This window comes from Apteryx rowi, unplaced genomic scaffold (assembly GCF_003343035.1).
Source record: "Apteryx rowi isolate R43461 unplaced genomic scaffold, aptRow1 scaffold_275, whole genome shotgun sequence".
Lineage (NCBI taxonomy): Eukaryota > Metazoa > Chordata > Aves > Apterygiformes > Apterygidae > Apteryx > Apteryx rowi.
The window spans coordinates 14,912-41,947 of NW_020449141.1; the positions used below are offsets into that span (position 1 = coordinate 14,912).

The window sequence follows — 27,036 nt, forward strand, 5'->3', positions numbered from 1 at the left end:
CTCGCCGCCTCGGCGCCGGGGGGTGCGGGGCCGCCGCCGCCCCGCTCCGCCGCAACTTTGAACGATGATCACAGTCAACGCGGATGGGAAGATAATGGTCAGAAGATGCCTGGTCACCTTGAGACCCTTTAGGTAAAGTTGCTGGTTTATTGTCCCTCCTCTTCCCCCCTCTCCTCGGCGCCTTCTCCCCACCCTGCGCGGCCCCTGCGCGACTGCAAGCGGGTTCTGAACACGTTTTGCACGGGAGCTTCCCCGGGGCTGTGTGGGGGGGGAACAGATCCCAGATGAAAATGTCAGGGATGCAGGCAAGTTTGCCCGCAGGTCAGCGTGCGGGGAGCCGGTGCTGCRGCGCTCGCTGCCCCTCGGCTCGTCATGCGCTCATCACGCAGGTATCCTTCGGGTATTGATTGCAGGTCTGCTGTTGCTGTCTTTTTTTAATACCGTCCTCAGAGGTATTTCTACTCGCTGGGGAATCGGTTCCTCTGGCTTAAATCCCCTGGTGCTGACAGGCATTTTTAAATCCACCCCTGGGTAACTGGCAGCAGAGGTGGGCTTGATAGCCAAGCCTGAGACCCTCTGGCTCCAGCACGGCCGTGCCCACCTATTGCTGTTTCCCCTTGCTGCAAATCTCCCCATTTCTGCCTCCTCGCCTTCACTTTCCCCTCTCCAGTCTTTGCTCTCCACTTCCTTATTCACGCTTTAGTCACTCCCAGACTTGAAAAGCATCGGAGACATCAATAATTGTTTTTTTTTTACGGGGAGAGGGACCAAAAACCCACACGAGGGGAAAGTGTCGGGGAGCAAAGCCCAAAGGGAGTGAGGTGAGCCTATCTCAGCAGTTCCCAGTGGTGCCTGCTGTGTAAAGGAGTCGGAGGAACCTGCCCGCTGGCTTTTTAACTTAGCCACAGGCTACCGGTCTGGGGTTGGGGAGGGAGGAAAGGGCTGTGTTTGTGCTACTTGCTTGCGGTCAGGTTTGGAGATTTTGTCTGCCTTGCTCCAGGAGCTGCACAGCTCTGCACCACTTTCCTTGGGGGATTCCTGCTCCTGGATCCCGTGGCAGCGCCCTGGAGGGGACGGCTGAGGGACTTGGCCAAGGTCACCCAGGAAAGCGGTGGCAGAGCAGGGTGGTGGGGTCCCCGTGGCCTGGGTCATGCTCTGAGCGGGGTCTGCCCTGCTCCGGGTGCGGGGCATGTGGGCAGCTCTGTGGGGAGGTGGGTCAGCAGGGGATGGCACCTCCCCGTCATCGCGGGAGAGACTTTGGCTCCTGCCTGCCAGCGGTCGGGTAGAAAGGGGTGAAGCTCTGAGGCTGTGAGTGTGCGACTGCAGTGGGAATGGCCGTGAGAGACGGGCAGGACGTGCGCACCCCAGAGAGGCGGTGTATGCTCAGCACAGCTTGGAGAGTGGCTATTTTCCCAAGTGGGTTTAGTTAGTCCCTAATGCTGACGTTATTGGCCTGAGCATCCCTCTTCCCCCCATCCCCACTGCCGAAGGGGGGAAAGCTCATCAACAGCCGTGACCTGGGATCGGACTTCCAGGAGGAGGGAGTCCAGGGAGCGAGTCGTGAGGTGCTGGCACGGTCTGATCAGAGACGAGGAGGTGGGCATGTGAGGGTCTTGTGATGAAAGGAGACCACCAGGCTGGAGGGTCCCTGGTGCCTGTAGCAGAGCAAATTCGCCGAATAGTCTTGTTGGCACTCCCTGAGCTGGCTTCTGCTCTCAAACCAGAGCAAACCACTAAGGGTACCACTGGAACCCATGCGGTTACTCAGTTGTTAACCAGTCAGGCTTTTCCTAAGAGGAGAAATTTCCCTCTGTGTCTACCCTGACCCACTCGTCCTGTTGTCCCACAGTGTCCAGCTATGTGTTTCCTCTGTGTTGGTGGCCGACTGAGCCTGATGCCTCGTAGCATCTCGGTCCTGTGGTGTTGTCACCTTGTATGCAGCCCAGCATGGTCTTGCATGGGCTGCCCAAGTCCAGCCATAACCTGGTGGAGATCAACACTGCTCCTGTAAAATCGGCACCCCACGTCAGCCAGTATGAATCAGTGGTGACCTGCTGGGAGSAGGAGAAGATACTGCTGTGGCATTAACCAGGGCAGGTCGTGTAAGTCAGGTTCACACTGCTGGCTGGGCAGAGCTGCGCTGCTCTGTAGAAACCCGTGGTGTGATCCCCTGCTTGGTGTAAACTCCTGGCAGCGGTGCCATCAGCAAACACCGAATGGGAAACCTGACCCTGTGCACCAAAACATTTCATTAATCATGCTCTAGACACGTTTAGCAAAGCGGTGCAAAGCCCTGAGCTGTGCAAGTGCCTGCAGCGAACGGGAAGCAGAGCAAGCCGTTGTAGGAGCAATTTGCTGAAACAGCCAGGGACGGCTCTGACTTCAACCTAAGCAGCACAAGAGTATTTAATCTGTGACAGTGCCAGATGCAGGCAGGAAGCCACCGGGGGGCTGGGAGAGTCCTGGCACCAGCCAGCCCAAGTGTTGGTTTTGCGGAGCGCGGGGAGTTAAAGCAGGGAGTTTGGGAAAGTTTGCCAACGGGAAACCAAAGCCGGGGTTTCCCTGTGTCTTCAACAATGGTCGATAACAGAAATTACTCCACCTGCCCTTCTGCTGGTGTGGAGGAAGATTCCTGTGGCTGAGCATCATTTCGACAGCAGCAGCGCTGTGGCAGCGTAGGGCTCCGAGCAAAACAAGGTTTGTGGGAGAGGGAGTGTTTTTTCATTCGCCCAGCTGCTGCTGTTAGAAATTGTGGTTCAACTTTTGGGCTCAGGGGACTTGAATCTTGAAAACTTGTCTAATGAAGGATACTGTCTTTCTCCCCTGGGGTCCCCAAGCGTTTTAGTAGCCTTCTCCCCAAATGGGCCAGGAGCGCAGTGGGCGGCTGCTTGGCGCTGCAGCACCATGGACAGCCGGCCCGTGGTCCCTGTGTCCCCGCGCCGCGTCCCGGGGCCCCCGCTCGGTCGTGTCCCACCTCGTGACACAGGTCCTCCTGGCCGCATTCAGCTTTCAGTTGTGCAGGCTAAAATGCTCCATGACCGTGCCACGCTGGGGCATCATTTCCAATTTGCGGTAAAGACACAGCAGAACCTGGCTTCCTCCTCTTTCGGGCATGAAGCCAGAATGCAAAATTGTGAAAATTTCAGTTTGGGGTGGATCTGTAGAGGGAACTGGCGGCAGAACTATGCGCAGTGAGAGCACCGTGATGATGAATTAAATGTGACGTGTGATGACAGCCAAAGCTAGCTTGCAAAGGAGATGCTACTTGGTCATTGAAGCTGTGTGAGCTTCAGTGAGTGAGACTTATTTTGGGGGACAGAGGGCCCAGTGCATTTGTTGGGCAATTCTGAAGGTCTGGGCCATGGTATATTTTATCAGCTTCACGGTTTTAGTTTTCTGCACAAGGAATTTACATTTGGCTGAGGCAGGGCCAAGGATTTTTATTCATCAGGAGATCAGCACAGAGTAAAAGAGACTTGCTCTTCAAACTAAAAGCAAGTCTCCAAAATCTCCTTACTCACTGGGGCATTTCTGTTGAACTGGATGCCACTTCTCTCTTAGGTAAATTAATTAGGGTTAGGCTCTGATGCCTCCTTTTTAAAAAAGCATTCTGAATCTCCCCCACTATCTCTGTAGTCCATTCAAAATCAAAGAGAATTTGTCTCCTAATGAGATGCTAGAGCACAGATCACCTTTGAGGCTTTCTCTCTTTCTTTTTTTCTTTCTTTCTTGTGCTCAACCATCACTCCTTACCAGATTATAATTATGAAAATTAAAATGCATAAACAAGGTCTTGCATAATGATGAAGATATTATCAATAGGAAGGATGAGAATGAAGAACAGGATCAGCTCTGATGATTTAAATGGCTGTTCCTCAGGCAATGCTTCACYGAAACGTGCCTTGGGGAAGGGGGAGCAGCTGGCAGGCAGGATGGGGCCCTCGGGTGGGTTTTACACCCATGACCTGCCCCCAGAAAGGACCCTCGGTCCCAGGCTGAGGGCCTCACCCAGGGTTATGCAGGAAGTCAGTGGCTTGACTGGGGCTTGACCTCCTACTTCTTCAGCTCGTGCGTTCTCCACAAGGCCGTTTTCATCCTCTGCCAGGGAGATGCCCCAGCAGGCAGCTTTCCCCCTATCCTGCTTTTAGGGCAAATTCAGCCTCCCTAAGGCTGAGCTGGGATCCAGCAATGCCCTTGCCATCCACTCTGTCATGTTCTCAAGTGCCAAATCACAGAGGAGAGCCTCTTCTGGACCCATCACTGCACCCCATGGCTGGGCACAGGGCCGTGCTATGGGGCGGATGGGGAGCGAGTTGGGTCCCCAAATCTTGGGGAACCACATTGCTTCACAGCGTCAGGGATGCTTTACTGCCTCGGCACCCAGCTCCCTCCCGGAGCTGAGCCAAAAGGCTCTCAGTAAACCCTGCTCCGAGGTCCGCTTTGGGTGCCTCTGGGACCTGGTGAGAGAGGGGGCTGAAGATGGTASTTGTGTCTCCACATGCTGAAGCAGAGGCTCGGTGGTGAGCGAGCATCTGCCGAGGAGGTGGTGGTTCAAGGGCACTCAAGACTTGCCTGCAGAAAGGCCTTCAAGGACATGAGCCTGGATTAGCCAAGTGTGTGATGCTTTTCATAGCCTGCTTAAACTGTTTTCCGTCCCCAAGGGGCTGCTCATTCAGAAATGAAAGGGACTCTATCTGCTTCGCTCCTGAACTGTCTRCATGGGGCTTTTAGGCGGTTCTACCAATCCGCTTGGATGTCCTCTCTCCTGCAGATCAGCCCTCTGAATGCCTGCTGGGGGTCCCCAAAGCGGTCTGTGAGTGCTAGTGCTGGCGTTCAGTGCCACTCACCACCAGATGCTAGCAGAGCCCCTCACCGCCATCTGCCTCCCTCCCTGCTCGGGGAGCCGAAGCAGGGACATRCTGCAGCCTTGGTCCCTTGGGGCAGGGGGTGATCTTTTTCGGGGTGAGGAGGGYGGAGATGGGAGAAATGCTCCTTCCCTCCCTCCCATGTGCTGCAAGCCTTCCCCCTGCATGCAGGAGGCAAAGACCTCAGCTCCTCCTCCAGGCTCACCAAATTAATGATAACGAGCAGGGTGTTGCTCTGCTCCTGGTTGAGCGTGAGGTCAGAAGTTGCTTGGGAGCTGCACGGTCACTGGAAGTGTGGCCAGGTGGCCCTGATCTGCTGTGAGACCCAGCTGGGGAGAGTCTATAAATGTGAGCTGGGCAGGAGCTGTAGGGTGCTGAGGGATGGGGCTGGGTCTGGGTGGGTTGCTGTGGTGGGCAGGGCCTGGGCTCCTTGGAGCAAGCACCTTGCTCTGGAGTTGGCTGTGTGTTGTGAGCAATGTTGTGCGGGGTTCAGGCTCGGCATGCCCTCGCTTTGCGAGGGGAGCATTGATGCTGGCGTGGGGAGGTAGGTTGCCTGTGGGCTCCCCCGAGAGTGCCATGTCTCGCGGGGGCAGCTGGTGACGGCTGGGGCTGTGCCTGGGGGGCCTCCTGGGGACCTGCTGTGGGTGCTCCTCCAGGCTCCTCCCTGGGAAAGTGCTTAATGCACTACTTCATCCCTCCCAAACATCTCCTGTAGTTAACAAGTGCTTCAAAGCCAGTCGCTTTATTTGCCAGCCCGTTGTAGCGGTAGATAATTGCAATGCTTATGTATTGTAGGCCAAGCTTACAGCTGGCTCCTAATCCTCTGCCCTTTTGGCTACAGTATAATGATTCTGTGTTGGGATGTTGTGCTCCTTTCCGAACCGGCCTCTGGAAAAGCGTCTGTTGTACCTGGGCAGCCGTGCCGGGTTTCTGCGTGCGGCTCCAGAGCTCTGCAGATAATGCTGTTAACTTGTCAACGAGAGCTGCTGTTTCTTATTCTCTGGCTTACTTTCCTTTAGTCCGGAGATGCCAAGAGGCAGAAATGCTAACGAGCACATGTGTGGTGGTGGTGGGCTCCCTCGCGGACAGAGCACTCGCCTGTTTAAGACTGAGCCTTTGTTCACAAGGCTGGTTGGCAGTTGTCTTTGCTCCCCTTTCTCCTTGAAATACTCTTTGGGCTTGGCTGGCTGGCTTGCCAAAACCCGCATTACTTGCGCAGCTCTGGGAGCTGTTGCCCACAGCGAGCAGAAACCGCTCTGCTCTGTGTTTTGCTTGCATGCATGTTGGAGAACGCTGCACCTTGAAGGAGATTTGGACGTGGCAGCAGCTCCTTTCCGAGGCTGTGGAAAATGGCCAGCAGTGCTTGCTGTGTCTTGGCTCTTTCAGCGTGCTGCATTCCTGTTAACAGCAGCCAAATCCTCTCTTGAAAGARTAAGGGGACTTTTGCTCCCTGTTGACGGGAGCTGCATGCTGAACGGCCCTGATGTGGCCCACGGAAGCTCTCCAGGCACTGAGCTCTGGGTGCTTTCGAAAGTGTTTGCTGCAAAAATGTCCTTTTTAGAAGAGGTGTTGTGGGGGAACGGGTTTAGGAGGTACTATCCCAGCACCTTGGTGTGCCCCATTCTGCCACRAAGCCCCGGGTGCTGCTGGCCCCCAGTGCCGGTTGTTGGGTCTCGCGAGTGCCCGAGCTCCTTCATGGCCTCTAGAAAACGCCCTTCAACAGAAATTAATAAAAAAAACTCTTCCCCCTCCTCCCTCTTGGAGAAGAGGCTTTAAAGCTCACGTGTGTGACCTGAAGCCTCTCTTCTGGAACGCATTTTCCAAAATCCTTTCTGGGAGAAACCTGGCTGGACCAAGGCCTCTGCCCTTCCTCTTCCTCGCCATCCCTCCGTGCAGCATGCTGCCTGTTGCGTGCTCGTCTGCCGGGGAGGCTGGAAGGCCTTTGCGTTGTGCTTCCCCCTTGTGCAATAACCCACCCCCTTGCCCAGAGCTCCTGCGTTCAAGCTTCTCGCCCCCCAAAATGCTGCTCTGGTCAAATCCAGGCCAGTAAGAGTAACGCTGGCAGCTCTTGCACCCCCYGAAGCAAGAGGTGACACGAGCTCTGCCCTGCGCTACGTGCAGATCGGCATCCTGCCGCCCGTTTCCCCGTGGGAGCTGGTTTCCTGCTCTCCGGACAAAGCAAGCGGCGAGGGGAGCGTGCCCGAGCTGCGGGCTCTTGCCGCTCGTACCAGTCAGTCAGTCGTCGCCGGCTGTGAATGGAGCTGGCCTCTCCCTGCGTGCGGAGCTGGGCGCGGTGACAAGTATCGGTGGCCTAGTTGCAGGAGGAACAAAGGAGCTTTTTTTTAGATCCTTTGGAAGGAAAGGAAGGTACAAGGTCTCTTTCTTTTGGTCCGTCTCCGAAGGAAAATGGGTATTGTTTATTGTAACGGCTCCTGCGATCTGCAGGGGATGTTGGGGGTTATTGGGTTAGATATAGCAATGCCTCATAACGTGAGTTTTGGTCTGTCCCAAGTTTCCCACCGAAGGTTGGGTCTTTGATGCCCCTTAGGGCTCTGGCCTCTAGAGCAGGTTGCAGTGATTTTTGGGATGTGCTGGCTGCGCTGGAGTGGAAGGTTGTTGGAAGGTGTCGGGCTGATGGAGCAGAGGCCTTTTGCCTCTTTCACCATGTGGTTTGGAAGGGAGGATGTTAGCAACCCTCTTTAGCAGGCAAATTGTCCTATGAGAGAGTGACCGAATTTGCAAGGTGCTACCTGGTAGCCCGCAGCCTGGCCAAGGCCTCGACTAGACTTAAAGCAGGGTGGACTGTCGCTGTGGGGCTGGGGCTAGGGATGCCAGCCTGCATCATCGGGCAAAGCCCAGCTGCTCTTTGTCCACGTTCAGGCAGAAGTGTCTGCTCGGGGCTCTCTATGAAGTGTGGTCGCCTCTGGCTGTGGCTGGAGGTGGGATGGGTGGGTGGATGGTCCGAGCTTGCATTGCTGGGGGCAGCAGAAACGTGCAGGGGGGTTACTCCGGAGCGGGCCTGGAGAGACGGAGGGGCGTTCGCGGGGGCTGGTTCCTCGGCGCTCCTCCTGACCGCTCTGCTTCTCTCCCGCAGGATATTCGTGCTGGGCATTGGATTTTTCACCCTGTGCTTCTTAATGACGTCGCTGGGAGGGCAGTTCTCGGCCAAGCGCCTGGGGGACTCGCCCTTCACCATCCGCACTGAAGGTAAGGGCCCACGTGGGGCTGCTCGGTGCCCATCCCATCCCTCGTGACGCCTGACAGCTGCCGGGTCCGTGGTCTGGCCATGCTCTGGGGATGCAGGGAGGATGGTGCTTGCTCTTCCCAGAGCTCCCTCTGGCTGTCCTGGCTGGTTGCAGATGTGTCAGGACAGCCAAGGTCCTGCTGGTCTTTCCTCGCGTGGCCTGGGGCAGTTTTGCAGCTTTGTGGCTAGGAAGTGGCTGTGTTGGCATCCAGGCTTTTGCAGGAGGAGCTGGGGCACGCGTGTTGCATGTTGAAGCAGACCCTGTCTTGCAGCAGGGTGATGAGGAAAACACTGGTGAGGAGGCTGGCAGCTGTGGTGCCGGTCATGGGCCTGCACCTGGTCCCATGTGCCAGGGATCTGGCTCTGGTGCTTTGAGGGCTTTGTGTTTTTGAGAGGTTTTGGTCTGCAGGGGCTAGAAGTTGTTCCATGTGGCTGGGAAAACAAAAGGCCTTTGTTTCCTGGAGGCTCTGAAGTGTTGAAGAAAATATTCCAATTTTAACAAAGTGTGTTTTCTGTTAATTTTTTTCCAAAATGGTTTTTCTGGCAAGATGTGCAGTCAGTTCAGGAGATAGCTTCCTCATCAGGAGGGAGTTGGTGTCCTTCTTTGGAGAGCCAGCTTGGCTGCTCTTCTCCAGTCAGGGCTGCAGAGGGAAGTCTCCATTTCAGTCATGAGACAAACACAGCAAGAGGTAGCAAAGTGTCCGAGTTTGGCCCCAGGCCGGGCAGGGGAAGTCGAGCAGAGAAGTGGGGCGTGGGACTGTCTCTGGGGCACAGCACTCCTCCCACTGTGGGGTTTTGCTGGTCAGGGAGGACGTTGCTGCACTCAGCTGAGTTTTGCACTGACTTTTTAGTCTCAGCCTGGAACAGGACAACCAAAATGCTCCGAGGAAAAGGCCCTGTTTGACCTCTGTGAGGAGGCCGAGGTAGGTTTGGGAAGGCCAGCTTGGGAGGTATATACCAAAGGTGTGGAGGGACTGGAGCTCCCCAGCCTTGTCTGGAACGTGCTCTCTGGTGTTAAATCCTTGTGGTGCTGGAAGAGATGGTGTTGCATTCCTAGAAGAGGAGATGGCCAGAGAGGCGGTTTCCAAAACTCGGGTGGTGCTTGTAAACTAGCTGCCTTCCAGAGAGATTAGYGTGTAATGCAGCCTTTGGCGGTTGTCCTAGCTTTTTTCCTGGTGGACAGAGTACGAAGCAGTTCGTATTTCTCTTTCCCCCGTGCTCCCCTGATTGTTCCCATCGCAAACTCCGTTAAGTCCCCTCTCCAAGGGACTGGTGTTGGCGCAGCTGACATCAGCCCAAGCAGTGCCGAATTTCCTTATTTTGCCTTTCCTTAATTCCTGCGTGTGTTACTGTGGTCAGGACATCTGCCCCTGCAGAGGGGGGCAGGCAGGAGAGGGGTGCGAGGGCACTGCAGTAACACCCCTGTACCCAAGCCAGGTGCAGCCCCTGGGCTGGTGGCCGGTGGATCAAAGCTGGTTATAGGTGACACCTTGCTGCTCCTTAGTTGGGCCGTCTGGGCTCTCTCCCTATGTTTTGTGGTTGATGGTGAGGCTGTTCCTGAGGTTGCTGTGTCGTGGCATGGGTCTGAGCTCCCCTTGGCCAGCCGGCAGCTAGGGCAAAGTCGCTGAGTTGTTGCTGGCCTCGACAGCTGAGCTTTGGGGTGAGAAGTGCTGTGTGAGCCCAGAGCTTTGTCCCAACTCATCCTTTTTTAGGAGCTGGGTAGTGAAGAAATTCCCAAGTTTAGAATAAGTGTGTCACTTCTTACCCCTGCACTCTGTCCCAGGAGAGCCCCAGCACCCTCGGGGAGCTTGTGGTGGGAGAAAAGGRCACATGGAGAACTAGAAGAAAGGAGAGGGGGACTGTTTAGTTGTAGGACCCAGTTAGAACTGAGAGATAGCACAAATCGCAATGCAAACAGCAGGCAAAGGTGTCGGGAAACTTGCAGAAGTCCTTGGTCCCACCCCTAAGGAGTCTCCAAAGCTGTAGTGAAACTAAGGCAAAAAGACAATTATTCCGTCTCTATCCCCTTTATGGATGCCTTAAAGTGGATTAGCTCATCTCACCCTTATACTGGTCATCAAGTTAAGCTAGATCCTGACATGTAAGACCTTGCTTTCCAGTCCTTGTGTGCCTCTTGTTTAACAGATGCAGTGTCAGCACAGTAAGGACTCATCAGTGAGCAAAAACCATCCCTTTTCAGGCTGTCTCACCTCTGACTCATCCACACTTATTGTTTTAGGTGACTGAGCCAATCTGTATGTTTTGATTTACTTTCTTGCAACTGAGCTCCAAGTTGTGGGTCAGCTTGGCTTTGATAGCTGCAGCAGATGTCTGTTAAAAAGCTGCCTTCCTTGCAGGTAGGGAGGGATAGATGTTTGCTGCTTCGTTCCTAGGCTGAGAAGGTTTGGATGTTAATTCTGGTAATTGCTGATCATATGCTATTTAAAGAAAAAAAGGGGGGGGCGGAGGGGAGTAGAACCCCAGGATTTTGACTCAGGTCTTCTAACACTCAAGCTTTTGGCTTCTTAGGTCTGTAACTCTGGCTCAGGCGAGTACTGCTTCATTAGAAAGCTCACAAAAAACTTACTATAAAACCATTTTTTTTCTTTGTTGGATGGGATTTGCAAGAACAAGCTATTGCTTCCAGATGAACTGCTGCAGACTTGGCTGTTATCTGTTTCTTGCTTGGGAAGATCTGGTTCATTTGTCTAATTCAGTTTTGGAAAGTGAAGGATTCTTTCTCCTATGTGTGTGGGTTTTTTTTTTTAGGAAGGATACTTTTTTGGGCTGTATTCTTTGTACCCAGGGCTTCTGAGGCGCAACTTGAAATGCATTTTCTGGCTCTTTAGCCCAGGGTTCAGACTGCTGAGGTTCAACCTCTCCTGTGATACCAGTGCTTAGGGTCTGACCTTCCTGCAGAGTAACTAAGCCTCTGCAGTGTAGTTGGCCTGTACATGATCACGTGTGGCCGAACATACCAAAGGCAAAGCGAGACCAAGACCACAGGGCACGTACAAGCCTGGGGCTGGGTGGGAGCTGAGGGAATTGGCCAAAGCCACTGCAGACCCCTCTCTGTCCACTTTGAAAGGTTGTGACAGTTGGGGGTCCCTGATGGGTGGAAGAAGCAAATGTCACTCCTGTCCTCCAGAAGGGCCGGCGGGAGGCTCCAGGGAGGTTCGTGCTGACCATCCTCCCCAGTGCCCTGGGGAAACCATGACCCATGTCCTCAGATGGGCTGGTGGAAGCTCCCTCCTGGGAGACTTTCAGAACATCTCTGGATGAGGCCCTGAGGCTCTGCTTTGTGCAGGAGAGGCTCAGGAGGTCTCTCCTGACTGAAGTTAGGCTGAGCTGGAGTGGAGGTGCACTAAATGCATGTTTAATTCAATGAGAGTTGAGGGGAACAGACATGGATATGCTTTTTATTACAATGCTGCAAAGTCTCAGTAGGTCTGTTTGAATAATAAACTGGTATTTAATTAACATGCGTTATGGATCCCAAGGAAACTAAAGAAATATTGCTGGTTGTTACAGTTGCTGTTAAGTGTGCAGTGCTGCTCTGAGGAGCAGGTTAATTTGACTGGGCTGATGAGCTGCTGATGTGAGTGATGGTGGCAATCACACTGGCATTCAGATGCCTCCTGGCCCAGTTTGGAGGGATTATTTGGGTGTACCTGCTAAAGTCTGCCAAGTGGCTATGCGTGGGCTTAAATATCTCTCTGGACGGAGTGCCTGTCCTGGGGTGCACGGAGCAGTGTGAAACCCTGGGGAGTGCAGTGGCTGTCCTGCCTGAGGAAGGAGTGCCGAACTGTCCCTGCTGCTGCCGTTCTCAGCATGTGCTGGCTGAAACACTGGGTTTAGCTGGCCCTGTTGAGCGTTATTCATTAATTTATTCCTTCTGTATTGCAAGCTGGCAGCACAGCTTCCCCGTGCTGCTCTGCTACTGAGGCTGATGTATCTACACAGGCGCATTTGCGGCTAGCGAGGACCCGCTCCTGAGGTCCTTCCTGGTGGTGATCTTGGCTCTAGCGTTTGTGCCCTCTGGTTCCAGCCCCACAGATGCGTCCGTGTTTCCGTGTGTCCTGCTGGGCTGAGCTGCACAAGTGAACCCACATCTCCGCTTGAACGCTTGCAGGATTTGGGTGACTGCAAAAAATTGCAGGGTGAAGCTCAGCACCTGACCATTTAAAAATAACTTGCATCAGAGGAATCCTGTTGAGCTGCGGTTAAGTGGAAAAGGCCATTGACCCAGTGCCTGTTTAAAATCCGATGTGTGCTGTACCCATGCTGTAGCCGAGGGGTTCAGCCTGGGGGATTTGCTCCTATTTCTCCCTGGGTGCCCAGCCCAACCCAGTGTTAAACCTTGGGAGTATTAATGTGAGCTGTGGGTTTGCTCCCCTTGCATGCTGTCAGCCAAACTCCACTCTTGATGTGAACTTACCCCAAACATGCTCCAGAAGGAGGTGGCGAGTGCCCAGGATGGTGGAGGGTGGCAGGAGAAGCACATGTTGAAAACACCGTAGTCTTGCCGGGAGCTTTCTTGGCTTCCAGGCTGTGTGAGCAGCTGATSAAAACCAAAATGAAGATAGATGCAAGGCAAAAGCATGAAAAGGAGAAATGGATAATGCCACAGTCCAAAAGTTAATCCCATTTTTAATTTTATCTTTATATGTGAATCCTCTTCTAGGAGGCTCTYTCCAGAAACTGAATTTCTCGGTGTGTGCCAGAAATCATTCTTCGGATGGATTCTCTGCTTGATGGCTTGACGCTGCAGAGACTTTGTGTCTTAACAATAAATGAAAAACCTTCTGAAATGCRAGTTATTTATCCTAATCTGCTGCTGTCAAGTAAACACAGACAAAGGTTCCTTTGTTTTGAAGTGGCCACCAAGAGAATTTGTTCTGCAAACAAAGATCCAGATTAAAAAAAAGAAAATAGACAAGTCTATAAATTTTGAATATAGGAGAAACTTTGGGAACAGCTCCAGACTCAAGAGATCCGGCTCTCTTTGCCCATTTCTTTCCCCCTTGTCAGAATTTGAAAATTTTTTTCTTGTTTTACTGCTGGCATGCAGCTGTCTTGGGGCAGATTTCTGATCTTAAAAATAAGCCAAAATCTTTAATGGGCAGAAATTTAATAGCAAGAGCTTGCAGTGTGGTCGATGGGGGAAATGGCCAGCAGTCCCTCTGCCCTTGGTGGTGGCAGCTGTTTGTGGGTCCCAATTTGGTTTTCTGTGGTGATATACAACCGGCTGGTGGAGCTTGCTGCTGCAGGGGATTAGTGATGAGAAATAGGTTATTAAGTGTTAAAACACAGTTAGATACGGCCTGGAATATTGCTTGCAACTGCTGTAGCTAGTTTAAAAACTGAAAGACTTCTAATCCTCCTGTTGTTGATTCCCATACATGAGTGTATAAGGCGCTGGAGGAATTTGCCCCRGAGCTCAGTGCTGCAGGCTCAGGGGACGTAGGACAGTCTTGATTTCCCAAAATGGCCAGAGCTGACCACTGCTCTTGCTGTAGCTTGCTGGTTCTTGCATGGTGCTAGCTTGAGAGATCTGGCTCAAGTTCAGCTGACTTTGGTAGTGCTTCGATACAAGTACTTCAAGTGCTTCCTATACTTGTTGGTGCTCTTTTGGTCTGTGTGCTGGAAAAGAAGTTTTCCTGCTGATATCCATGAATCTGGAAACCGTTGAGAGGTCTCTGGGCTGTCTGCTGAGCACCGGAGTTGTGTGTTTACTGATTCTGTTCCCATAACTGTGTTTTCAACCCATTTTCAAGTGTTTCCTGTCTGGTTGATGCTCAGCTTGAGAAACTCAACACCTGCCTCTTTTTCCCCCTGAAATGAGCTCTTGGCAGCATCTCCAGATGGCTTCCTGTTGGTGACCACAAATGGGCTACTTGTGTTTTCTCAACTGCTGGGGGAACAGGGAAAGCAGGAAGGGCAAGGAGCTGAGCAGGGCCAGTTTCGGAGAGCAAGTTGGAAAATGCACGCGAGCAGCATGGCTTTTACAAGAACATGCAGAGTTTGGTGTGGGGCTTCCCTGAAATCCAGGAGACTGGAGCAAAGCTTCCCTGGGGGGCTCTTCCCTTGGTCTGTGGTGTAGCAGAAGTCAGAGGAGATGCATGTGCCCCATGGCTCGGTCTTGCTAGGGGAACTGAGTGCAAGAGCTGGCCTGTTTGGAGTGAAGCTCTGCTGAATGCCAGCATGGAAAGTGGTTTCCAAAGGCACTGTCATAACTTGCATGCTGTAGTGCCTTTGGGGCCATCTGCAAAATTTGACGTCTCTGTGGAATTAGGAAGAATTTTCATATCTGCAATCAGCTGCTGAAGGAGAAGACTTTTCTTTTCCCCCCACCCTTGTCTCCCAGGAACCTTCTCCCAGGTCTTTCTCTAATGTGCAGAAACCCACAAGCAGTAGCTTAAGCCTGGCTTTATGAAGGGCAAGGGCAGAGTGGGACTGTGTGCAGTACAGGTGGCCAGAAAGCAACACTTTCTGCAAAAACCTCTGAGATTTGTCATTAGCTTTCACTTTGCATAGGAATGAAAAGAAAAATTTGAAAAGGTGGTGGAGAAATGCTGCTGGGGTAGACCCTCTTGTTAGGCTGAAGCGGTTAAGGTATCCTGCCTTGGGTTCAAGCTATGATCAAGTCCAAGCAATGCTGCTTTTCTGGGGTTTCTGAACATCTCTGGCTTGTTATGCTGGGATACGAGGCTTTCGAGAGAGGTTAAGCAGATGACATCCAAGGCAGTTTGTGCTGGAAATGCTACTTAATGCTGTTTGGCAGAAAGCTTGCCCTGCTCTCTCAAAACCTAGTGCCCCTCCTGTTTTACCACTACAGAAGTGCTCTGCCTCTGCTGCGGTTGTTGCTTGCTCCAGTTCCTAGAGTCTTACCTGCATAAAACAATTTCTTCCATCAATGAGCACACAAGTGGAGGGAGAGATTGTTCAGGGCTGTTCAGAACAGCTGAATATTTTGGAGTTTGTGGTTTCTATTTCTATCAAGAGAGGGATGTTAGTGGAGGAGGACGGGAGGTGGAGGACAGGGAATTGTGCTACAGAAGATAATGTTGAAGGTTGCTCAGGGTTTTGTAGGGCATCTTCACTGTTCTAGAGTCCTAGTACTGTGAAATGATGGGATCTCGTGTTAGTTCAATCCTTTGAATGGCTCCCTGAGGAGTGGAGCAAAGAGGCTGACTGGAAATGCGTGAACCTACATGATCTCCTAAGAGGGGTCCTTTGCTCTTGCTCCTGTCTATGCTGGTTTTTCTTCTGCTCCAGCAGCATCCTGGCTGGATTAACATGGTTAGATACCATCTTCGTTTGTTCTCACAGAAGATGCAGAAAGGTCAAGCTCAAAATCGCTGACAGAGTGAGCTTGAATAACTGTCATCCTCCCTTGTGATCAGCTGTGCTCAGAGGGAAGGGGGAAGCCTGTGTGCAAGCTGCTGACCCACCATGTGCTCCCCGGGCAGGGTGGGTAGCGCAGCTAGAGCCATCCTGGGCTATGGACAGTTGTCCTTTGTCACATGCAAGGCCACATTGTCAGTCCTGAAACTGGTAACGATGCTAATAAATGGTTTTGAGTAATTGGCGTGGGTGAGGGCAAGGGGCAAGGTGTTTCCCTTGACAGCGGGTCTCTTGGCTAGCTGTGCTTTCTCTTGCTCGGGAAGATGAATTGCATGTAGAAAAGCTGCAGCTRGTTGGTACGCTGCTGGGACTGGGTGCTGGGCTGCCTGGTCAGCTTGCCACGTACACGGGTGTCCTAGGGTCTGCGCTTCTGCTGCGCGAGGTGTGCAGCCACGTGGTGGTGGCAACTTTGCCGGTGCCACGAGCCAGCTCATGCACATACCACCACTCATTTTGGGGAGAGCACAGCCCATCCGAATCTGGTCCCCAATGTGCAGCCACTATACTGCCTTCCTCCTGCTCCGGAGGAGCCTGTGCCGTGCCCGTGAGGCCTGAGTGTGCTGCCTCCTCCAAGGACCTGTCTCGCGGTGCGTGACCCAGCGCAGCCTTGCGAAGCAGAAGTCAACCTGTGCCTGTGAGCAGCCATGTGTCCTGCTGTCGGACTGCTAACAAGCTGCCTGCAGAACAAATGTGCAGCGTGGAAGGTAACCTTTGCAGAGGCTGCGGCAGGCCTTTCTGAAGGTGGTGGCGGTTACAAGGTGGGTTGGCATAAGCAGTCTTTGGCCATTCCCTTCCCCTGCTCTATGGCTCGGGGCAGTGCCGGGGGACACGGGGTTTTTCCAGTCTTGATGCGCCCTGACACATCTCGGGCAGGGGCTAGTGGCACGTGTGAGCGATGGGCAGCCTGTCTGGGTGATTTAATTGGGCTCTGCGTTGAAGGTCTCGTTTCATCCCCTGCTTTCTGGCAAAGCATGCAATTCTTTTGATAGGAGCTTGGGTTGAGACAAGCAGGGGGAAAAAACCAAAAGTTGCTTTGTGGGTTTGACAACCTCATTTCTTATCTGACGGGTCTGGGCCTCTCRCTGGAGAGGGCACTTGGGCACGAGAGCTTGGCCTGCTGCCTCTCTGGGAAGCAATGCATAGATCTGCCCTTCCAGGGATGCTGGTTTCCTACAGTTTGGTCTTGCTGCCGTTAATGCACAGTGAAGGCAAYGGGAGAACCAGTTGCAAAATCTTGTGCAACCAAGTGATGGTGACGGGGACCGCACAGGCCCCGCGCGGGGCTGGTTCTGCTGTGCAAGCTCAGCACTATTCATTCCCCATCTTGTTGCGAGTGAGTTAAAATGTTCTCCAGGGCCGCTTCGTTGTTTGATGTTTGCCGAGTAACTGCGAATAACTGTCTGCAGCGGTGTGTAAGCACCTTGTCGGGAGCTGTTTGCACTGTGAGCTTGTCTCGCTCGAATCGTGCAGGGCAGCGGCCGGGGTGCTGAGGACTGGCAAGTACAAGYTGAGAGAGAAGGCTGTTCTCACGGACACGCGTGATCTGAATTCGGAATCTGCCTATTGCAAAACTCTGCGTAAAGGCAGCAGGAGGTTTCCCTGTCCCCATCTTCCTCCTCCTCCTCCTCCTCTGGTGCTGCTCATGGAGGCTGCGAACAGAATCGGTGGCCAGGGTGGGGAGTCTGCTGGCGGGTTTCCCCAGGGCCTCTAACGTCCTGCAGCTGCTGCAGTGATGCGTTTGCAGCTTCACTGTTGCTGTCCCAGTCCGAAGTCTCTTTTTCTGCAGCTCCAAGCAGCCGCGGAGGGTTTTGCTCTTTTGAAGGCATGTTGCCAAGTCTCGTTTCATTAGGAGCAGCCACGTGATGCTGGGAAGAGGCTGCCCAGTCTTGGCACTGAGACCACCACCTCCTCCTCCTCCAGCGGAGCGTTGGCCAGGACGGCAGAGCCAGCCCCAGGGCGAGCTGAGCTGGGCGACGCTGTGCCCGGGCTCTGCCGCGGGCAGCTCCGGCAGGGCTCGGCACGGTTTCCTCCTTCCCTCCCTCCTGCTGCCTGCATGTGGGTGGAGAGAAGGGAATTAAAGGGCGAAGCTGCACCGAGGCRGCAGCACAGAGCTCCTGCTAGTGCAGGACGAGCCACGAAGACGTTCCCGTTGGGTGGGAACCGCGGCCACCGTGGTTGGGGATGGCGGCTGATGCCGCAGCATGCCGATACTCCTGGCATCGCCGGTGGCTTTACCTGAACAGCTGCCCTTCAGGGCTGGTCCTTCCTCAGTACCAGCATCTCCCTCCTGCAGGGAGAGGGCTGAGGACGAGCTTGTGCCTCTTGCCGCAGGGCTGGCAGCAGAGCTGCTGTGACCTGCCCTGCCACCTCGATTCGTCACCTCCAGAAAGCGCCTGAAGGCGCCGCGGGGGCTTTCTGCCTTGATTGCTGCCTCTGTCCCAGCCCCGCTCCCTGGCAGATGTTCGGTTGCTCCGGGGGCTCTCGTTTACGGAGATAACGCCGCATGTGGCAGCAGTAACGACTTGCTCTGCTGTTCCTGTTGAGTACGGGGTGGCTTTTTTAATGATTAAAATTGTGCTCTGTGCTGAAAAATAGCTGTAAGTGGGCGTTAGGCTGCAAACGGGCGTTAGGCAGCAGTCCACACTCTCGCTCGGTGCTGTTGCACTAGTTATTGCTCAAGAAAAGCCTGACGCCGGGGTCTTGCGCTCCCCAGGCTGATGCCAGCGCCCCAGCAGTGTGGGAACAGCCCTGGGCTTGTAGCACCGAGGACAACGGTGCGGTCCTGCCGGTGACGCGTTGCGGTGGCCGACTGTGCTCGGGGAGAGCAAAGGTGCTGCTCTGCCTGCGATGGGTGCAGAGGGGTGAAGCGCAGGTGGCTGCTTTGCAGGGCGAAGGTGTCAAAAAGCAGAAACGCTGTTGAAGCAAAAGCGGCGTTTGAGACTTAGTCCATCCTGGGGGCTGAAGAAGTGCCCATTTGATACCATCACTGTTCAGAGCTGGAGACCTGTGGGCTTAAATGTCCCACCACACTTGCTGGAAGGTGGAAACCTTAATTCAAAAGTCCTAAGCTGGTGGAGTGGCCCGTTTTGGGGGGAGGAGCAGAGCAGAAGACCATAGTGATGTCCACTTGCCCTGGCTGCAGTTTTGATGTGAATCGTTGCTTTTTGGTCTCCCTCGGTTCCTCCCGCGGCTCCAAAAGGCGTGATGCCCCTCCAGGGGCTTAAACCCAGCGGCGGCGTGCCCCGAGCCCTGGCGTGGCCGCTTGCGCTGCCGAGTGGCCGTCTGGGGCGACGCGGCTGCCTTGGGAGCCTGGTCGGGGGCCTCATCCTCCACGGTCTTTCTGAGCAGCTCTGGCTGCTTGCAGCAAAGGGTCCTTGGGGTTCAAGCATGTGCCACCATGGGAGCATTGCCTGCGCCCTTTCCCTGGCCCTGTCCCGCCGGCGGGAGCAACAGTGGCTTGTGGCAGTCTGTTATTTCCATAAGCAGCATTTTTTTTGAGAGAATGATTAAATTAATTGATTTTTTTTTTCTCTCTCTCTTCTGTAGCTCATAAGAAAGTCATATGGTGTTTCCATCAACGTGTGACGCGCAAACAGCCCACCAAGGCCAGGAGGGATGTTAATGGCTCTTTATGCTTTTATTACCCCCTTTCACTCCTGAATCAAAACTCACCCGGAGCCGGGGAGGCAGGCAGGTACTCCAGAAAATGGAACTAGCGCAGTGGGAACCGTAGCAGCTGCTGTAAAAGCTGTTTTCTCCCACTGATTTATTTGTTGCTCTGGCCTAAATGAGGGACTAGGGCTCAGTTTTGCTTGGTCAGAGATTAGGCAAGGCTCTTCCCTAGGCCCTGCCGGTGCCCCTGCCTCTTGCGGGGCTGCTGCCTCCCTCTGCCGCTGACCTGGGTGGAGGCAAACGCTTTTGGAGGAAGGGGAGGATTTATTCCCCCCTCGCAAATGGGGTGGCAAGATGCCTGGAACTGCTTGGCCAATAGTTTTGGCTGAAACAGAAATGATAATCGCTTGGAAGTGCTAAATTAGTGAGTTCTGCTGCTTCTGAAGCATAATATTTTGGGACGCTTGTAAACACGACTGGGAGCTCTGGTGCTAGATGTGCAGAGGAGGAAGGGGGCTTCTGGGTCTCCTGCCATGGCACAGCAGGCCCTGGGGCAGGTGAACACCAGGTCTGAATTTTCCCCCTGCCTGTGGGATTTGAGCTGGTTTCCCACCACTGTTGCTTCTCTTCGCCTTTGGTCTGGGCTCTCCTGAGATTGTCGGGAGTCTTGTGCTTGCCGAGCCCCCAGGTGTTACAGCTGGTGCCTGTGGTGCTTCCCAAAACCGGAGCCCCCCCTGGTTCGAATCCCTGTTTGGAGATGGAGACAGGATGCCTGAAACCAGGGTCTGTCCGGCTGCAGGGCTGTGGTGGCCCTTCTTCCTCTGCTCCCTCTTAGGCTGGAGCCCTGGGGTCCCTTTTTCCCTTAAAGCAGCTGATGTTCCCTAGGGTTTCCAGAAAGCTGCATTCCTGGAGGTGGGAGTGGGTGGGTTGTTTGTGGGTCCCTCCCCTCCCTTTTCTCCATGGAGAAACATCAAGTGAGAGAAATCCAATTTTTAAACGGCTTTAGYTCAGCTGCTGTGAGAAAACCATTTTGCACAGCTCTGGCTCCCGCCACCGCTGCCCATGCGCCTCTCCTGGCTCTGGAGCGGTCAGCTGAGAACGGACTTGCGTCGTGACCTTGGTTTTGACCTAATCTCCTGCATGTTGCCTCAGTTTTCCCAAGTCAGGCCAGTGATTTGTTTTCTTTGCCTGGCCTGCGCGTTTTTGGAGGTGTCTTCTTGGTGCTCAGCTGCGGCAGCCCCCGCTCTAGCGTAGCGTCCGTGGGGCGTCAGCTCCTGCGAAGGCAACTTTCCCTGGGCCGGCGGTGCCCGAAGGGATCGTTACGCAGCGRCTGTTTGGCTGCTGGGAAAAGGAAGGGTTGGGATCGATGCAGACGTCCTTGGAGAGATGCCTGYGCTGCAAAAACCACGGGCGAGGAAAGATGCTCGGCTCGGGGGCAGGACGGCGCTCGGGGGGCTGCCGGGGACGTTGCTCCGAGCTGGCTCCGTGTCGGGGGGTCCCAACCGCTGAAACCGGACCCCGGCTCTGCCCCGCAGGCTGAAGCCGCCCAGCCCGATGCAGGGTGTAGCTGTGGCCCTGGGAGCGCCGGCATCCTCCGGGCCGGGGCTCGGCTCCGGCTGCCCTTGAGCCACCCCTGCCCTGCAGCCCTTGCGTTTTAAGAAGCGTCTTTAAATCGGTGTTAATCTCGTCGCTCACAAGAGCCTCCCCTGCAGCGTGAAGTGTTTGGAGCGCTGCGGAGTAACTTAATGCAATTTAAAATAGCGCTGACTGACAATAGAGGAACAACTAAAAATACCCTGCTAGGCTTTATTTATTTATTTACTTTAAGTGGAAAGGGAAGAGGGGGGGAAAAAAAATGGGAGTAAAAAATAGATACCAGCACCGCAGCCCTGAAGTGCAGCTCATGCGGGGGTCATGCGTTTTCCATCCCGTCCCGCCGGGCTGCTGGGGGGCAGAGGAGACGCCCTAGCTGCTCTTCCCTCCCCACCAAACGCCGAGCGCGGAGCCGAACGTTTCCCACGGAGCAGGTCCTTCCCTCGCCGGGTCTCCGGCTGGGGAGGGGGGAGCAGCCTCACGCTCTCCCGTGCAGTAATGAAATACTCCTACCTATAAATATAAGTGTCTATTTGTATTGCTCAGCTTCCTGCCTTTTCTTATTTATATGGAAATAGAGAGCAAACATGTGTTAGTGGGGAGATATATAGCTGCGGTCTAATATTACGGAATCCCCGTTCAGCCGGCACGGGGAAAGGGGAGGTTAGCAAGGAGGATGCGGGCTCGGGAGCCCCGTATGCCCCTGCGCCGCTCCGGACCCAGGACCCACACGGGGCCGTTCCCGAGGGAAGGGGCGAGCGGCGAGACCCCAGAGGGGTTGGGTTTGGGGCAGCGGGTGGGTGCCGAGTCCAGCAGGGCCCGAAGGAGCTGTGGGAGAGGTGGCGAGAGCCCAGCTGGGTGCTGGCGGTGCCACCGTGGTGCCGGCTCGTTCCCGTGCGGAGGTTTAGGGTGGGATTTTGGGGAGAAACGCGAGCGCTCTGGAGCCTCGTCAGCTGCCATCGATCGCAAGCGGGGGCGAGGGGTGGGTGACTCGTGCAGGTGACGGTATTGAGCAGACGGGCCATGACCTACGTTCTCAGCCGCTCGCTGGTGGCRTAAGGCGATGGGATTTGGCTGGTCACAGGCGCTCTTTGCTGCGGCGTGCCTGCTCGACGGGGCCGTCTTTGCGTGGCCTAAGAGCAAAACTAGCCTGGTGGATCTCAGGAGGCGGCTTCCAGCCTGGGCTGCCTGCGCCAGGGGGCAAGGTCCCCCCTGAAGGACCCTGGCCACCGCGCTGGACCTCAGTCTTCTCCGGTTGGCGGCGAAGGCCCTCGGCTGGGCCGGAGACGGGGAGGTTGCYGTCGCGGCTTGCTGGCAAGCCTGGCCTCGGGCTTGCTTGTCGCCGTTCGCGCCGGGTTTCCGGGCTGCGATTTTAATGGATTATGTGTCAGGGTTAGCCGGAGCCTTTGGCTAGTTGGCTCTCGGGTCGTTTAATCTGCTCGAGTTAAAATCGATAGGGAAAGTAAATAGAGGAGCGTGCCGGGAAGGGAGCCGAGGCAAAGGGAGGGCGGGCAGGCAGCATCCGCCGTCGCGGGACGCGGGTGCCCAACGCCGTCGGCCGTCCCAGCTCCGCGGGCCCGGCGGCTCCGTCTGACCCCCCGCGAGGCTTTCGCTGGGGTCTCGGCGCCCGGCCGTTCCGCCCTGCGAGCCGCTTCTTGAGGAGCCCGTTGCCCTTTCGAGGGGTTTAACCGGCACGGAGTTGTCCTTTAAAGGAGGGAAGCGAAGCGAAGCAGATGACGCTTCAGATTGAAATGAATTCGGCTGGTATTTGCAAGGGACATAAGTAATATTTTTGCCGTCTCTGAGCAAATTCCCATCTTGTACCGGAGTGTTCGGCTGTTAGGCGGCCGCCGGGCAGGAGCGCGGCTTATGTCGGAGGGGGGCGAAAAGCAATGACGCATCAGCTGTGCTACGAGCAGCGGCGACGTATTGCGGAATTGCGTTTTAAACGTCGGGGGGACGTTTCGCCGCCGCTCTGCGGAGCCGCAGGTCGAGGCCGAGCCTCGGTGTCCCGCTCTCCTGCGGCCGCCGAGTCGCCTCCCTTGCGTCCGCTCCCCTCCAAGCCGCCTCCGTCCTTGGGCGGCCAAGCAGCTCGCGTGGGGCGGTGTTGCCTGCAACGCCGCTTTTTCGGCCGCTTCCCGCCCCTTTGGGTCGCGCCTGGTGCTAAACCTCGCTGTCACGTCCGGTCCGTGCGTGCAGCAACACTCACCGGCTCGTCCTTCCTGGCTCCCATTTCTGGAGGTTTCGGTGTMGAATAAACACGATGGATGGGATGTTTGCCCAGAGATGTATTCTCTCAGACAAGGCATTTTAAAGACAAGTGTATCATTAGTGCATTCTCCAGGGTTTTGACCCATCCAAATTTGAACATATCAGCTGTTGACTGTTCCCCTGGTTTTGCAGAGAAACTATTTCTTCTTCCAATAGACATCGCCCTTAGGGGATGCCTTCTTTTTTTTTTCCCCCTGATTTCATCCAATTACTTAGCTGCATGCTCTTCTGAAGCACCATAAATAATTCTCCTCCCTCTGCTGTGTTTACCAGCATGTCTCATGAAATCCAGTAAGATGTGATTGATTGCAATCATTATTTCATAGTGCTGCTATGAAAACCTCTGTCAGGTTCAGTGATTGCCTTAGAAGAGCGTCTGCCACTCAGGAAACCTGTCAAAAACCTGGCATACTTTAGCAAACTGCAATTAATCTGTTGAGCAGTTTTACTTGTGTYGTCTTTCCCATCATTGCTGATTATCAAGGGTAATTAGACTATTTCTCCTTTGTAATTAGCGGCTCTCTTGCTGCTTTTTAAAACAAAAGTTACTTGCACGACTATTTTGCTGGGTTTTCGTGCTACTGAGCCAGGTTTTGGTTTATCCTGCCTGTCTTTGGTGCTGTTTTCCACTCTCTTGAGGATTGTCGCTGGCTTATGGGGTTGCAAATCCCCGACGTTTTGCAGAACCCCTCCATCCCAGCACGCGGGTGCGTGTCCAGGGAAGCCCGGCTTGAGCTTGCGTTGCCGGCCGGTGGTTTTAAACAGTTTCTTTGGAGAGAAGGAGCAGGCAAAACTGCCCCGGCACGGATGGGGCTGGCTGTGGTGGTGAGCGCCACGAGAAGCATCCCGGCTTGGGCCGCAGCTGCCCACCCGCACAGCCGCGACGCTGTCGGGTGCTGCAAAACACCATCACCCGGCGTGGAAAAGGAATTTATTTTATTCCTTTCTTTGTTTCCGTCACCTGCCTTAAGAGTCGCTGGCTCCTGCCTGGCTGTCAGGCAGCCGAGCAGCAGTTCTGCGGGTGCCCGGGACTCCACTTCAGGTTAACAAATTAATCCCGGCTCTTGCATTTTTCTTTTCCCAAAAGCATCTCTTCAGCACTTTTTCCTCCTTGCTCTTGGTTTTAATGAGGCACGCTTTCCAAGAGATGTAATAATCATTGCCAAAAATGTCAAATCACTCTTGTTATCCTTCTTGAGCTTCTGGAACAGCAACAACAACAGGAAAAAAAAMCCCTCTCTGACAACAAGAAAAATAGGTGTTGATGAGGAAAGACTTCAGAATTCATCTTTGAGAGCTCGGGGAGGGATGAGGACGAGGGGGAGATGAGTCCTGTGACAGCTCTGCTTTCCGGCAGGGAAAGTCCTCCCTGCAAAGATAACCCCGTGATCCTCTGTATCGCTCCGTGCCTCAGTTTCCCTTGCCTTCTGCGCAGGAACGATTAGCGCCTGCTTGCGCGGGGGAGAACGGGGCGATAAATGCCGTAGGGCTGCTCGCGCTGAAGTGAAGGGAAACCCAGAAATGCTCCTTCACGATGATGAAGAAGGAGCCGCAAGCAAAGGGCTGCGCTGCTTGGTGCTCCAGGCCCGCTGCGTTTAAGACAGCGCTTTGCTCATCCTGCCCCCTGCGCTGGCGGGGGAACCAGGGCTGCTTTATTTGCTGGGTTGTGCCGACCTTCCTCAAAATCGGCCGTCGGGAGGCGAGAAGGGGCCTCCTGAAGCGTGCACGCCTCCGTGCCCTTCCTCGGGGGGAGAGGCTTGCGGCACGTGGACCCCTTGGCGCGGCTGGAAAGGCTCCCGGGCCCCAAGTCCCGTCTGCGGTGACCAGCTCCGTGCCCGTGCGGAGCTGCTGCTCCACCGGGGCTTTGCACGCTGCCGTTTCCATTTCGAATGAGCCGCGCCGCTACATGAGCCGCCTTAATTAAGCAGATGCAGTCCAGCTGCGATCGAGGTGACGGCCCGGCCCTGAACAGCGAAGGCGGCGGCAGCGGCTCTAAGTCACCTCYGCGCTCCCAGCCGTGTCGCTCGTGGCCGATCTCTGCATCTCTCTGCCCCAGCCAGCTCCGGGCTCGAAGCCGTGCTCCGTGGGAAGGGTCCCGCACCTGCGGAGCCGGGGCCAAGGCTGCCGTGTGGGCGTAGAAAACACTGTGGCTGTGTTTTAAGCTCTTTGTAGCTGGCTATAGCTGTTGCATCGGGTGCTCTTGCTGTCCTCTGGACTCGGCGGCCTGCAGAGATGTGCACAAGAAGGACGCGCTGCAGCTGGAAGAGGCGCATGCAGTGAGCACGGCAGGGAGTGCAAAGCTGCCAGCTTGCACTTTTTGGGGGGCAAAGACATCCTCTTTGCACAACCATGGAGCTTTGGTTAACTTCTTGTCCTGGGAAAAGGACCCATGGGCTCTTGCTCCTGTTGCGAGTCTCCTTGTGCTGCCAAAGGTGCGTTTACTTCCTTGCTGGTGGCTTCCTCCAGCTCTTTGGGTCCTCCTCAAAGCCATCCCTCTTGGCTCCTCTTGGTCAGCTATGGGGTCAGGCCCCGTGGGGTGGCCTTGGCCGTTCAACGACCTCTCCTTCCCTTCTGGCTGCAACGTGTCCGGAGGCTGCGGCTGTTCCAGCCACCAGCGAGTGCCGTGGCGGGACGGGGTCCCCGCGTGAGAAACCGCCTCCGTCGTGCTCCTGCCGTGTTGCTCTGACCTTCGGCAGCGCCGGGACGTTGCAGTGGTGGCAAGTCCTGCGCGGAGCTCCCCGTGCTGGTGGCCGCCGGTCCTGGAAGCCAAACTCGTACGGACAGACAGGAGATGCCGGATGCTGCAAGCTCGGGCTTGGGTTTGGCCTGTCCCCAAGCTCTGACACTCTTGGGGTGAAAGCCTACGCTGAAATAACTAACGTGGCTTTTCGGGCTTCAGCCCATCTCTCAGCTACTCTGTTTTTCCCCGGCTGCGTCTTTCCTTCGTTTGCTCAGCTGTGTTTGGGGAGGCTCCTGGCCAGCAAAAATTGGGCGTCGGCTGCCGAGTTTCCGCTCTTTTCCCCCCCGGAGCGTCCCGTAACCGCGAGCTCGGCGGCAGCTCGGGAGGCCTTCGAGGCCGCCACGCTGCCCTGGGAAGGTCTCCTGCTTCTCCGTAGCTCCTGGTGGCTCCTAGGAGGGCTTGCGGGCTCGGATTGTGCGTGCGGCCGGCGGCTCCTCCTTGGGCTCTCCGTTCCCCTCCTGCCGCTTGGCAAACGAACCGCGGGCCGAGCGGGGGAGCTTTCCCCTCAACGGGAGAAATGTGGGGGGTTATTTGCCCATCGAGATGTTACGAACGCGGAACGAGCCAGGCTGAGATGAAACGGGAACGTTATTTTCTGTGCCGGGGTTTCAGGCCGCCCGTCCCGAGGCAAGGCGATGCCGGGAGCGCGGGTGCCCCCGGCCCTCGCTTGCCTGGGCTTCACCACGAGCACGGCAGTGCTCTGCGTGTCCCCGGCAAGCAGCGTGCTCTGCGGCGATGGGGAACGCTGCGGGGTTTTCCTGAGACGCGACGTAGCGGCGGCGTTTTAAGAATTGAGCTATTTCTAGCGCCGGGGCGCCCACCCTGCCGGCTGATGCGGGCAGAGGTTCTCCTCTGTGACAGGAAAAGCCGGCGCTGCCGGGAGGATATGCTGGGGGAGGCCCACGTTTTTGTGCCGTTTCCCATGCTTTTCCCTATGCATCCCCTAAAGACTGCTGTCAAAGACAGGATGCTGGACTAGGTGGGTCCATGTTTTAAAAAAAAAAGTGCATAATGAAAAGCTATTTGCTTAGCGTTGAAGAAAACTTGGCTTCCCGTAAGGACTCGGGACAAGCAGGAGGGGTCAGGTGGACGCGTCAAGGTTTTATGCCTTGGAGAAGCAGGTCAGGCCGCTGGATGCGGGGCTGACGTTGGGGTAACCGCTGGCTGCCGACGAGCAGAGAAGCCGCGGCAGCCCGGCTAAGTTAGGGCACCCGCAGCACCCGCGCAGGATGATGGTGCAGCCCAAGGAGGTCTGTGAGCCGCAGGGTCGGTGCGCTGGGTGCCCTGGGGCTGGGGTTGAAGCC

General features: G+C 55.2%; 1 protein-coding gene across 3 annotated transcripts in view; it reads left to right on the forward strand.

Moving 5' to 3' along the window:
- The first annotated feature begins 8 nt into the window (after nucleotides 1-8).
- The window catches only part of MGAT5B (alpha-1,6-mannosylglycoprotein 6-beta-N-acetylglucosaminyltransferase B), a 75,640-nt gene continuing 48,612 nt past the window's right edge, over nucleotides 9-27,036 (forward strand). Inside the window, exons 1-2 of one of the 3 annotated variants that reach the window (XM_026068564.1) lie at nucleotides 9-132; nucleotides 7,960-8,072. In XM_026068564.1, coding sequence (XP_025924349.1) covers nucleotides 65-132; nucleotides 7,960-8,072 — 181 coding nt within the window. In that variant the 5' untranslated portion in view covers nucleotides 9-64. Of the gene's footprint in view, nucleotides 133-7,959; nucleotides 8,073-24,534; nucleotides 25,425-27,036 lie in introns of those variants that run through there. The other 2 variants (XM_026068566.1, XM_026068565.1) reach the window with 2 other exon arrangements.